General features: G+C 45.4%; 1 protein-coding gene across 6 annotated transcripts in view; it reads right to left on the minus strand.

Annotated features, from left to right (window-relative positions):
* The window catches only part of camk1da (calcium/calmodulin-dependent protein kinase 1Da), a 238,680-nt gene that overhangs the window by 167,971 nt on the left and 56,297 nt on the right, over positions 1-14,412 (minus strand). The window contains exon 1 of one of the 6 annotated variants that reach the window (XM_069907464.1): positions 845-943. The exons of the other annotated variants lie outside the window; for them this stretch is intronic. Coding sequence (XP_069763565.1) covers positions 845-921 — 77 coding nt within the window. The 5' untranslated portion in view covers positions 922-943. Of the gene's footprint in view, positions 1-844; positions 944-14,412 lie in introns of those variants that run through there. 6 annotated transcript variants of the gene reach the window in all.

A 14,412-nucleotide genomic window follows, 5' to 3' on the forward strand; every position in this document is an offset into this window, starting at 1 on the left:
CCTTGGGCACAGCTTCAAACACAGTAACATTGATCAACGTAGCCCTTCCAATTCCAAGACAGAAGCTCAGAATAAGGGAATTAACTGCGATTGTTTCATTTACCAAATGGACTTATGTTCCAGCTCTTTATCAATAAGTCATTGTCAGTCCCGATGAAGGGCTCAGGCCCGAAACATCAACTGCCAATGGATGCTGCATGAGCTGCTAAGTTTGTTCAGCACGTTGGTGTACTGCGCTCAATCCCCAGCGTTTGCAGACTTCTTGTTTACCTACATTAATAAACATGACCAGGTTGAGCAAGAAACCTACCCACTCACCCTGCTCACATTCGTTTGGTTACCAAAAGCCGCGACGGTTTCTCTCACTGGCCAGAAGAGAAAATCTCGCTGCAGATGCTGGACATCCAAAATAAAAAGGGAACTTGCTGGAAAAAGTGCAGCAGGTCAGGCAGCGTCAAAGGATTCAGGTCAGACCAAGGGAGAGACTACCTCACTGCACGGGGACTGCCTAAGGGAAGGTTCATGACCACCGGAGGGACAGGCGGAGAACATAACGCACACAGACACACACACACACGTAAACTTACATAAAAAACTCAAACACATACCGACACATGCTCTATCCCTTGGCTCACTCTAACCACGTGTTATATTCACAGCACAGATACAGGCCTTTCAGCCCAGCTCTCCCCTGCTGACCGACTTGTCTACCTTGCCTGCATTTGTCCATATCCCTGCAAACCATATCTACAAACCTGTCTAAGTGTGTTTTATTTGTCACAATGGTGGCCACCGCTACAACTTCCTCTGCCATGTGGGCACAAAGATAAGTCCTCGCACTCACCCTCTTCCTGTAATCTTCAGTCTTCCACCCCTTCTCTCATCGTTCCTTCCTTGACTCCCTTCACTGGCCCTTGCCATCAAAGTTAATGAGGACAGTACCCTCTGGGAATGCTCTAAGTGCTCACAATGAAACAGTTAAATGCACAGAACCTATAGCAATTCAGTAAACATCCGTCTCTGATGACGAAAGGCGAGATTATTCTGTCCTGATGTTCAACAAAAGGAATAAGATTCATATCCTGAAATGATTGTCTGTCAGAGTATCAGAGTCATGCAGCAGGAACAGGCCCTTCGGCCCAACTTTCCCATGTTGACCAAGCTGATATTCTGAGCTAGTTTGCCCATTTGGTTCATATCCTTCCAAACCCTTGCTCTCTAAATATCTGCCCTAATAAATTTTAAATTTTAGACATACAGCAGGGTAACAGGCTTTTCTGGGCATGAGCTTGTATTCCCCAAATACTACAACCCTGGTACATTTTCAAGGATGGGAGGAAACCGGAGCCCCCAGAGGAAACCCACACAGACATGGGGAAAACATTCAAACTCCTTACAGACAGAGCCAAATTTGAAGTTGGGTCACTGATGCTGTAATAGTGTTGTGCGGTAACACTAGTGCGGTAACAGTGTTGTGCGGTAACAGTGTTGTGCGGTAACATTGGTGCGGTAACAGTGTTGTGCGGTAACAGTGTTGTGCGGTAACAGTGTTGTGCGGTAACTGTAGTGCGGTTACAGTTGTGCGGTAAATGTGTTGTGCGGTAACAGTGTTGTGCGGTAACAGTGTTGTGCGGTAACAGTGTTGTGCGGTAACAGTGTTGTGCGGTAACTGTAGTGCGGTTACAGTTGTGCGGTAAATGTGTTGTGCGGTAACAGTGTTGTGCGGTAACAGTGTTGTGCGGTAACAGTGTTGTGCTGTAACCACTATGATAATTGTGTTGCCTCTAATGTCTTTTAAACATTAGAGAAACTGAATCCACTTCTACGATTTCGTCTGGCAGCTTGTTCCAGATACGGACCACCCTCCCAGTCAAAAGGTTGCCCTCAGATCCCTCAAATCTCTCCCCTCTCACCTTCAACCCATGACCTCTAGTTCTAGAAGTGTAAGGGCAGAAAATACATTTCACAGCAAACTCGTCATCCAAGGAATTTAAAAGGTGAAAGACAGAACCATGGAACATTACAGCAGAGAAAACAGGCCCTTCGCCCCTTCTAATCTGTGCCTAGCCCCACTGACCTGCTCCCATTCCATATTTCTCCCACCCATGTACGTGTCCAAATTTTTCTTACATTTTACAATTGATCCCACACCCACCACTTCAACTGGCAGCTCATTCTACATTCCCACGACTCTCTGAGTGAAATTCTCCATAGAGTTAAACTTTTCCCCTTTCACCCTTAACCTATGTTCTCTGGTTTGCATTTCACCTAACCTCAGTTGAAAAAGCCTACTCGCCTACTCTATCTACGCCCCTCATAATTTTAAATACCTCTATCAAATCTCCCCTCATTTTTCAACGTCCTAACCTGATTTATTAGGATGCTACCCAGACTTCAGGGACTGAGTTCCCTGTAACTGAGTTCCTGAAGTCCAAGCAACATCCTAGTAAATCTTCTCTGCACTCTTTCTATCTTATTGATATCTTTCCTGTAGTTAGGTGACCAGAACTACACACAATACTCCAAATTTGGCCTCAGCAATGTCTTATACAACTTTACCAATAACATCCCAACTCTTATACTTAATACTTTGATTTATGAAGCCAATATGCCAAAAGCTCTCTTGATAACCCTGTCCACCTGTGACACCATTTTCAGGGTATGATGTATCTGTATTCCCAGATCCCTCTGTTCTACCGCATTCCTCCGTGCCCGACCATTTACCATGTACCTCCTACCTTGGTTTGTCCTTCCAAATTGCAACACCTCATACTTGTCTGTATTAAATTCCATCTGCCATTTTTCCGCCCATTATTCCAGCTGGTTGAGATCTCTCTGCAAGCTTTGAACACCTCCAATCTGCCATGTAATTACAGAAAATCTGGTACATGTATTCAAAGATGTGAAGGGCTCAGATGTGTTTCAAAGAAACAGGAAGGAAGATGGTAACAGGAAGAAGCTGGTAACAGGAGGAAGCTACAAAGGGACTTCACCACTTGCCTTGTTAAATGTGGAATGACACGCATAACATGCTGACAATTAGGTAATTAAACATAGCAGTAATTACAGATAACATTCTGAAGCTGTCTGTAAGAAACTTGGAGCATGTTGCAACTGTGGAGAGCTGGTATGAATTGAACCTGTGGGTGTATCTGGAGAATCATACAGGCCAGGCTTGGTAAGGAAGGCAAATTTCCTCCTCTGTCAGTTGCCTCCTTAGATGAATACAAGTGAATTGAAACTGAAGCTGGTTGCAGGAGAAACTCACAGGCACCCTAGACTCACAGGCACCCTCAGCTCACAGGCACCCTAAACTCACAGGCACCCTCGACTCACAGGCACCCTCAACTCACAGGCACCCTCGACTCACAGGCACCCTCGACTCACAGGCACCCTCGACTCACAGGCACCCTCAACTCACAGGCACCCTAGAGGAAATCAGGATGTGCTTGATCAATAAAAAGATCTAAACCTCCAACACAATCAGGAAACCTTCAGCACCCGAGGCCCTTCTTGCCCTCAACAACCTGTCGAATCCCAGCTCCGATACCTAGTTTCCATGACCCAGTCTCCAGCAGCCCGTGCAGATCTCCCGACTATAGGTCGTCAGCAGCCTGTGTGAGTCTCTCAGCCACTGAGCTCCTCGTTGATCCGCTGCCCTGGTCATCTTCCCTGTAGGGTCGTCTCCTCTTCTCTTTCTCAACGGGTTGGGGGGGGGGGGGGAAGGGAGTGTACTCTCCATTTCTGATGCCCTGCGCCAGTCCGCTGCTCCCTAGATTCTGCAACCCCTCGTGGCCATTGCCAAGCACTGGCACCATCATCTTGGCCACGGACCCCGCCAGCTCCTTTAACAAGTGGTTTAAAGCCTGTGTGGTGCCGCTTGCATTAGGACCAGGTGGTAGGACCCTTGTGGAGCAGCGTTGTCTCTCTGTCCAGCACACGGTATCTTTGATCCACTACCATCAAGGAGGAGGTACAGGAACATCAAAATCAGGACGGCCAGACTGGGAAGTAGCTTCTTACCGCAGGCTGTGAGATCGATGACCAGTATCCTGTAATCAACTAAATCATCCTAAAGTATTCAGATATATTTATTTTAAACTATATCTTCATGTGTATATGTGATTACTACTGGTATGTGCTGAATTTTCTGTGTGTATGTGTGATCACTATGGTCTGGGGAAACGTTGTTTTGCCAAGTTGTGCGTGTACAGAAGATATTGAACGTAATATGGATTACGATCAGGACCTCAAATCCAACACAAAACTCGGGTTGCTGGGCAGCAGTTACCTCCCCCCCCCCCCCCCCATCCTCTTGTGTGCTTGAGACCTGGACTGCCCATCGCAAGCACCGAAAAATTAGGGCCACTACCTACTATTCACCACATTCAGTTACAAAGTGGAAACTGTGAAAGGCATGGAAGAATTGTCTAACCCGGTGGTTCTCAACCTTTATCTTTCCACTCACATCCCACTTTAAGTCATCCCTATGCCATCGTGCTCTGTGATTAGTAAGGGATTGCTTAAGGTGGGATGTGGGTGGAAAGAAAAAGGTTGAAAACCACTGTTTTAATCATCCCTCATTGACTCGTTACGTGCACGGTTTCAGAACTCCAATGGAAATGGGCCAATTACCATTTTTCCCAAGCAAAATATTTCAGTAACAATTGGGTCTAGAGCAGTGGTTCTCAACCTTCCCTTCCCACTCACATCCCACCTTAAGCAATCCCTCACTAATCACAGAGCACCGATGGCACTTAAAGTGGATTGTGAGTGGAAAGAAAAAGGTTGAAAACCACTGTAGCTGGTTACTGCGGGTGACGGACAGAGATTTTACTTTTCCCTATAGACGTTTTCATTCACTAACACCAATTCATTGCAAGACCAAACTCAGTCATTTGTGGGAACATCCTTTCCTTCCTCAGTGATACAGGGGCAAGGAAAGACTACATTTGTCTGTTATAAAAATGTAACCTTCCAATGGAAGCACTGATAAAATATGCTCAGGATTTTAACCAGACCGTGCAAGAAATGAGACCCATTGATTGGTTCTCTCTTCCTCTGTTACAAGGAAAACCATTATTTCTATATCTGCAGAGGGGCTGTTTCCTTACTGCATTTCTAGGTCAATATATTCAGCTCTTCAACAATGCCTGTACAGCGGAGTTAACTGTCTGAATTACAAACCCCAATGATTCCTGTAGATTTGTGTTTACTCATCTCATTGCAAATTACAGCGTTCCCACGGCGATTCCAAGCATCAGCAGACATTGTTCACTGCAGTTCTTTTTGTTTGCGAACAAGCCCATGAACGTAGGTGTAACAGGGAGGGTTGGGGGGGGTGGAGGTTGATGGGGGTGGTAGGGTGATGGGGTGGGGGGGTTTGAGAGGGCTAATGGGGGATGGGTAATGGCAGTGACAGGATGCTGGTGTGGGAGAGTGATGGGGTGAGGATGATTGGGGTCAGCAGGTAATGGGGTGGTGGATGATGGGGTGGGATGGGGGAGTGATGGGTTCGGATGATGGGGGTGATAGGAGTGGGAGTGGGGGAATTATGGAGTAGGTGGTGGAGATGATGGGTGGAGTGGTTGGGGAGTGAGGGTGTTGGGGTCAGGGGGTAGTGGGGGGAGTAGGAAGGGAGAGTGGGGATGGGGGGCGATGGGAATGCAGGAGGAGACAAGAGGATCTATGGACTCTCATGCCTCAGGCAAAACTCTTGTTTGCTTCTCTTTCCCACCAGATGTCCAACTCTGTGCAGGATGGTCAGGGCAAACTCACTTATGTAGTCACACCAGAATAATTCTGGAGGAAGTCAGCTGGTCTCACAGCGTCCATAGGAGGTAAAGATATATTACCTGATGTTTCAGGCCTGAGCCTTTCCTCAAGGCTCTCTTGTGGAGAGGGGGATGGATCAAGGGGAGTTGATGGGAATGGTGGAATATTTTATAAAGATGGTGTTAATGTAGGATTAGTGTAAATAAAAGGTTAGGTTTCAGTTCATTTATTACTGTCAGGTGTTCAGTGAAAAGGCTGGAAAACTGACAACAAATCCTGTGCCACATACCACAAAAAAAACCAAGGAGAGAAAAAAATCCCTTCGGAGACAGCAAGTGGTCAAGGATCTCCTGGGTGGGCCGAAGGGCCAGTTTCTATGCTGTATTCCTCAATGGCTCAAAACTCTGGTCATGTAAACATTGGTGGTCTTCCAGGATGACGGTTGGAAGTGGGAGCTGAGCTTCCATCTAGTCAACCAGATAGCCCAATTGCAATGAGGGGAATGGCCTCTTCCTGGGGCGCTGGCTTCTGTGATGCTCAGCTAGAGGAGGAAATAATGAATGGGAAAGCAAGCAGGCAGAAGGGCGGATGCAAGGAACATGGGGATTGAGAGTCCTGGGGACTCGAGGAAGTGTCTCTGGGAGAGAGCCAGGTGGCTCGTTATCCCTGACCTAAGGCGTCCCTTATATTCTGGTCGAAAAGTGCAACCATGCTTCATTCTCCGCTGGATGAACCAGGCAACACAATAAGTGGCCATTAACATTTATGAAGCCCCCCCCCCCCCCCCCGCCATGTCATCCATGTTCAGTTTAATTCTTGGATTCAGTCAGTCTTTACATTGTTGAGGTCCAATAAAAATTATTTAGTCAGGAAATATAACCCGCACAGTGGGAGACAAAGAACAGTCGGCGCTTTGGGCCATAACACTTCATCAGGACATTGTCTCCCAAAGATGCTGACTGTGTTTGGCTCCTGCAGACAGCACCTGCCGTCGTCTGTGTGTCTTCAAATACAATTTATTCACAGCACAGTAGAATCTGATTCCATCCATTTAAACCCATGCCACCCAGTTACACCCAAATTAACCTACAACCCCCATATGTTTTGAAGGGTGGGAGGAAACTGGAGCACCCGGAGGAAACCCACACAGACACAAGGAGAAAAGATCTAGATTCAATGCAACACAGTTAGCGTAGCGGTTAGCACAACGCCATCACAGCGCCAGCCCTCTCTGTAAGGAATTTGTACGTTCTCGGAGTGTCTGTGTGGGTTTCCTCCCACCACCCAAAATGTACAGGGTTTGGGTATTTGGGTGGCACAGGCTCGTGTGCCAGAAAGGCCTGTTACCATGCAGTATGTCTAAATTAAAATGTTATCAGAAAAAAATGCTTGTTACAAAATTATCAACAGGAATATTCCCCACCAATCATTTGATATTCTCACAATGAGCACCTGATTAACAAACAATTACAACATCAGAGGTACTTTGTTCAATGATGTAAGTTTAAGTACACCTCAAAGCATTACTTCATCCAACATGGAACATATTATTCAAGAATCTAAATCCAGACAAATATACCTGTATATACAAGATTTAACTGCGTATTGAGGATTATTGAGACTCTTCTTGGAGTGAAACCCAGCAATTTCATCATTTTCTTTTGTGAAAAGAATAAAAGGGAGGCCTGAAGTTCGAACCACTGAGTCATGTAATGATACTAAACAGTAGATAGATGATCAGAGCAGGGAGGTCATGCGAATGGTGCAAAGCCCACGCTCAGAGGCTGTACGGAGTTCTCTCTGCAGATTATAGCTTGGATGTGATCACTCAAAAGATGTTACAAAGGAGATTTGCAAGGATTTTGCCAGGGTTGAAAATGTATTCCGCAGGCTGGAATTAATGCCTTTAAAAGAGTGGGTGGTGAATTAGTGTTCTTCATTGTCCTGTCCGCACTCTTGTGGAAGGTTACAGTATTGAGGAGGAAACGGTTAAACCAGTGGTGGGGATTACCCAAAATTAAACAAATGGATGTTCATGCAACTGGGTTTATTGCTGCCCAGCAGGAATATAATGCGCTGTTCCTCAGTTTATGTTCGACCTTACCCTGATAATGGACGAAGATGAGAACAGACATGTCCGTGTGGGAATGGGAAGGGGAATCGGAATGGTTGGCTGTTGGGATTTCCAGCTGAGACCTACAGACAGAGTGCTTGGCCAAGCAGTCTTCCGTTCTGCGGTGTGTGGGAATAACTAGATCTTTCCCAGGTTGGCCGGCTGTGACAATCTGTTTCAGCCCACGAGCCTGCGCCACCCAATTACATCCATGTGACCGGTTAATCTACAGTACTTAACCGGTACATGGTGGGATGAGACCAGAGCACCCGGAGGAAACCCACGCAGGTCACAGAGAGAACATACAAAGTCCTTACAGAGAGTGCTGGATTCGAACCCGGGTCGATGGCGCTGTAACAGCGTGGAGCTCACTGCTACACTAACCATGGCACGCACCAATGGCTCCCCTACAAAGAGGATCCCAACACTAAGTATTATACACACTGGGCTGGTAGAAGATCTCAAGTCATTCCTTGAACATAGAGGTTGCTGACAGGTCCAGCCTTAACTGCATTTCCCTTAAACCCCTTGTGGTGGCAGTGATGAGCTACCTTATATATAAATCATATTCTGCCATATTTTTATACATTATAAGTTCTAACCAATACAAAATGAACCATGAACTTGGGGTCATAGGGTGAATCAAACCTAGTGAGTTCTGTCTTTGTGACCAGAGGTACTGGAATCAATGTAGAAACCAATCTGGTTCATGGATTTCCTTCAGGGAAGGTAAATCTGCCATCCTCACTTGAACTGACTAGACTGCAACTCCAGCCCCACCTCTAACTGCTTCCTCACTGAGGTGCACATGGGCAAGTGGGCCAGAATGGGTGTGATGAGCCAAAGTGGCCTCTTTCGGTGCTGCACAACTCTATGACTTTAAACCTCTATTGAGTTCATGGTCATTAACGATTTCTGAGGGTAACTTTGAGACAGATTAAGTACCCACCATGATGTTTGGGACAAAGACATTTTTTCCTTTATTTGCCACTGTGCTCCACAGTTTTAAATTTGGTAACAAACAATTCACATGTGATGAAAGTCCACTTTCCAGACTTTATTCAAAGATATTTGTATAGATTTTGCTTTGACCATGTAATCTAAGTGCTGTAATTCCTACTTGGTCAAAGCAAAATGTACTCAAATACCCTTGAATAAAATCTGGAAAGTACACGTTAATCACATGTGAATAGTTTGATACCACATTTAAAACTGTGGAGCACAGGGGCAAGTAAAGGAAAAAGGACTGCCTTTATCCCAAGCATCATGGAGGATACTGTAAATTTCCCAGTGGGATTGGAACTCACATCTCTGATCTAGATGTGTCTTGATCACCAAGTGAGATCCTCTCTCCTCTGTGGGTACCAGAATTCAGTTTCACTTTAGCTGTCTGAGAAGACTTTTAAATTAATAACCAACGGGCATGACTCAGAGAAAATTTATGTGCAACATTTTATTGGAGTTTACACGCAAGGTGTGGGGCAGTTGACAAATCAGCAGGAGGTTTCCCACTTATTGCTGTGCCAGCCTCTTCACTGACACAGGCTTTAAAGAAAATGCTCCTTGCAGCTGATGCACCACAGAATATAATATATTAATACTGTTTACAGTGTGGTTGTCACTGGAGATGAATCCAGCATTACGCAGAACATTTGGGATGCGGTTGTTAAAGTGAGTCATCTTCAGAGATCTGCCACACACCACCCTCTGCCTTATCCCTGACATATCCCAAGGAAGGTAAACAGGACTGACTGTGCAGCTCAGGGGATTCAGTTTGTGGCACCGCTGCCCCAAACAAAATCCAAAATGTAAGGGGTCGGTCAGTCGGGGGTTGGCCGGAGTAGATGTAGCAAAGTTGTTTCCCACGGCAGGGAAATCTAGGACAAGAGGGCGCAACTTCAGGATTGAAGGGCTCCCATTTGCAAGAGAGGAATTTCTTTAGCCAGAGAGTGGTGAACCTCTGGTATTTGCTGCCCCGGGCGGCTGTGAGGCCAGGTCGTTGGCTGTATTCAAGGCACAAACTATCTGAATAGTCAGGGTATCAAAGGTTATGGGGAGAAGGCAGGGAAGTGGGGCTGGATGGAAGAATGGATCAGTTCATGATTGAGTGGCAGAGCAGATTCGATGGGCACTGAGCAGTTGGACCCCACTGGGAAGTACTGAGATTTCCCTTCCCGCTCTCCCAGGTCCACACCAACAGCAGTGCTGCCAAAGAGAAGCAACTCCAGCAGTTACCAATGAACCTACCAAGTCTTTGGGACATGGGAGAAAACTGGAGTACCCAGAGGAAACCCATGGAGTCATAGGGAGAGCAGGCAAACTCCACACAGAGAGCACCCGAGGTTAGGATTGATCCTGGCTCACTGGCAGAGTGTGGCAGCGGAAGTACCCTCTGTCCCATGGGGCCACTCTTATTTTGTCCGCAGGCTTCAGGAACACCATTATAAAGAACAAAGCATAAATGCTTTAAAGAGTAAATTTCATTTCCAGAAAAATGCAGGCAGCACAGAGCTATTTTCCTTTAACTATAAGGCTCTGCTAAACACTGCCTCAGTAGCGTGGAGATGTGTCACAATATTGTGATCCCATTCCAGCTCCTCGGCAGTAGCACAGCTCGAGGTAACGAGAACCAAAGCGGCAGCTGAAATCGGAAATTTGATACAAAAACTGGGCAGGAAAATGCTGCTTCTCCCCTGCTGTCCCCAAAAAAACCCTCCCCCAATCAATTTCTTCTCCTCTCCTCTTATCATCTCCAATTAACACTTTCTGTCTGTGGTTCTGCACCCCTCCTCCTCCCATTCTTCCCTTCTCCCCAACCTTTTAAGACAGACCTCTCCCTGCTTTTTCTCTCACCTTGAGGAAGGGCTCGGCCCTGAAACGTCGATAATATATCTTTACCTCCTACGGTGCTGTGAGACCTGCTGAGATCCCCCTGCATTTCTGTGTTTTTAACCACAATCACTGCATCTGCAGACTTTCGTCTCACATCACAGCACTAGAGACTCAGGTCCCATATTAACCTCTGCTGCTGTCTGGGTGGAGTTTGCATATTCTCCCTGTGACCCCTTGGGCTTCTTCCAACCCCCTCACCCACATCCCCACCCCAACATAGAACAGAGAACATTACAGCACAGTTTGTCCATCGTCGTTGATGAAGACCTGAACGTCATTAGTCACTTTAAAAATTGGATGCAGTGTGTCCGAAGATGGCTGGTCAAGCCAATTCAGGCATGGAATGCCCTGGCACACGTTGGGCAGACACGTGTAGGCGTTGCAGTTGTTGCACTGGTGGCTCTGGACACACGCAGCTTGTGTTTATGCGGTACTTCAACAGCGCCCTTTGCTTCTTACGCTCGACAATCCGTGTGGGTAAGGCCGCACCAGGTAGGACGGTTTTGTGCCAGTATTTCCCAGGTGGTCGTGACTATGCCCAGCGACTTCAGGGTGTGTCTTGAAACATTTCTTCTGCCTGCCATAGGAGTGCCTGCCAGCAGAGAGTTCCCCAGAAAGGAGCTGCTTGGGTATATGCTCGACCAGCATACGGATGTCATGACCTGCCCACCGGGTCCGTGCTCGAATCAGTAGTGTGCGGCCAGGGCCATGCAAAGCTGGTAATAGGCCCGGGCCAGATGGGAAACTAGGCCCCATTTCAAACTGCTCATTAAGTATTTTTGAGATCAGTGCTAAATACATATGATTTATGTCTGGGTCCATGGAGTGAACATGATATTCTTTCAAGTATCAGAACAGAATAAAAGAATGAGAATGATTTTAAAAAAAGGGTAATGGCAAGCGATTTTATTCAAAAATGTATATAAGACAATCAAGTACAGTCCTGTAATCAGCAGTAAATGTGATAGTTCATGTTTATTCTATATTCAGAATTTCAGATCAGAAATGGCCATCACTCCTTCACCTTCAGAAATGCTTTAAGTGTTTTTCTTTCGGCAAATTCATCAATTACACCAGAAAAAATCAAGCAGCTTTGCCTTGTCACTGTTGACATTCAAAATTGCTAATCCATTCAGACGTTCTTGCACCCTGATGGACCGAAAGTCTGACTTAATTCGTTTTCGGACACTGAAGCTCCTCTCATTAGAGACCACTGTTGGTGACAATGACAGAAAGATGCGCAACGTGATGAGGACGTTTGGGAAAACATTGCCCAATCTCAAGTACAATATTTGACCATAAATTTTCTTTAGCGACACAGCATGGAGTTTGAAATTCACATCAAAATTTCTTTTAAGAAGAACTTCACTCTGAACATCACTTGAAATATGAACTTGGGTATCGCAGCTGAAACCGATTCGCTTCTTGTAACAGCTCATTCTCATCCAACTGCTTAAAGTCTCACAAAAAATCCACAAGTGTTCCCTGACCGCAGAAAAGCGACGTGAAAGGTCATCAATAACAAAGTCAGTTCTGTTGAAGAACACATTCACCCTGAAGTAATTTTCAGCTCCCTTTTAAGTTGGGTGCCCCCTTGAGAGGAGCAAAACTATCAGGCACTCCAGTTTTGATCGCCACATGCCGCGCTTCTTCAAGTGTATCATTCCATCTCTCTCTCTCTCTCTCAGTTTCAGGATATCTGTCCCTAGTTGATCAATGTTGTCCCTTTCCACATCTAATGTGGCGTCATGAGTTTCTATTACCAAGTTCATCTCATGGACCATTGTGAGAACTTTAATCCAAATAGCTGACATCAGTACACATTCAATTATCGCTTCACCGCAGGCTCCAGCACAATCTGTACCAACGAGATTCAAAGTTTGATTTGCACAACTGGAGAAAATGCAGTTCTCATTCTTCTCTTTTAAGAAAGCCTGCACACACTGCACTTTCCTGTCATATTGGGGCCATTGTCATATGCTTGACCCACACAGTCTTCAAAGTTCAGATTCAGACTTATCAAGAAGTCCAATATTTTCTCTGCAATTTCTTCACTCGTCTTTTTGGAAAATGCATGAAATTCAAGCAAGTGCTCTTCAATAGAAAAGCTGGTATCCTCCCTCTTCACATGTCTGATGATGAACACTAGCTGTTCTGTGTGTGAGCAATCAGGTGTTCCAACAACAGCAATTGTAAAATACTTTGCAGCTTTTATTTCTTCAATAATGCTCTTTTACACAAATGATCCACAGATTTCAATGAACCCATTTTGTTTGAGAGGTCGTGTACTTGGTTTCATTCACCTGAGCATTCTGTACACATGTAACATGTTCGGCTAATACAGAGCTATATTTGCTCAGAAACTCAATATCTCAAAAATATCAATTATGGCTATAGTCAATTTGTTCAGAAGAACCACGGAAAGTGAGCCCCCCCCCCTCTCTGACAAAAATAGGATGAAGTCAAGAATATGATGAAGAATTTTCTTGGTCCTTCCCATGACTTGCAATCTGATCCTTTAGTTTTTCTCTACCCTGTCTCTATACTTCATCCTGGATGACTGGTTAATACACTCGCATTAGAAGAGTAATCCCCCTTGGTAAATAAAAAACACGGTGCACAATACAGTGATTGCTTCATTTGACTCCAACACAGCCAGTCTCGTCTATATTTCTCTCCATTTGTCAGTGTTTACTGTAAAAAGGCGAGTTGGAAATGAGTCATTATCCTTACCCTTGGGGACATCAGTCCTGAGCTTTTAGAAATGATTCAGTGTCAATTCTATTCCTCTTATTTAAAATATTATTATTTTTTCTAAAGGATCCCCTTTGACTCTCTTTACAATATCAATATTCTTTACTCAGGCAAAGGGTGCCTCTACCAGAGGGAGTAGGCCCCCTCAAAATCGTAGGCCCATGCCAAATGGCCCACCTGCCACCCCCTCCTCCACCCCTATGTGTGGACTGTACTTTGTCTTGCCATCTGATGCCTAATATTCTACAAAGACAAATCACGTGAAAATGGTTGAGCCATCTTGCATGTCTTTGATACACAGTCCATGTTTCCCAGGCACACAGAAGGGAACTGAGTACAATGGCTCTGTGGACCTTCAGTTCTGTTGCTAGACTAGTCCCTCAATGTTCCCATATAGGGGAACGAAGCCTTCTGAAAGCAGAACTTGCCTTTGCTATTCTGCAGTTAACTTATGTATCAATAGTCAATGTTATGGAGAGAGTGCTGCCAAGGTAAGTTAAAGGGTTCACTGCTTGTAGTTTCTGTAGTTTAACTAGATGTCCTGGTGATCCACTGCACCTAGTCCTATCTCCAGCCATCTTGACTTTTGTCCTGCCACTGGATCCAGATGTGAATTGGGAAGAGAGAGTGAGGCTGGCACTGCACAACTCTCCCTCACTTTAATCCAAATCAAGTACTTGTCTCAATACGCCAACCCGGACTAGACGAAAGACAGGTTTTATGAAGAACAACACAATACTTGCCCTTCGGTCCTTGATGTTGTGCTGACCCAAATATTCCTACCAAAAAAAAGTACTAAACCCTTCCTACCTTGTAACCCTCTTATTTTCTTTCAACCATGTGACTGTTAAAGAGTCTCTTAAATACCACTAATGTTC

Source organism: Narcine bancroftii, chromosome 13 (genome assembly GCF_036971445.1).
Source record: "Narcine bancroftii isolate sNarBan1 chromosome 13, sNarBan1.hap1, whole genome shotgun sequence".
Lineage (NCBI taxonomy): Eukaryota > Metazoa > Chordata > Chondrichthyes > Torpediniformes > Narcinidae > Narcine > Narcine bancroftii.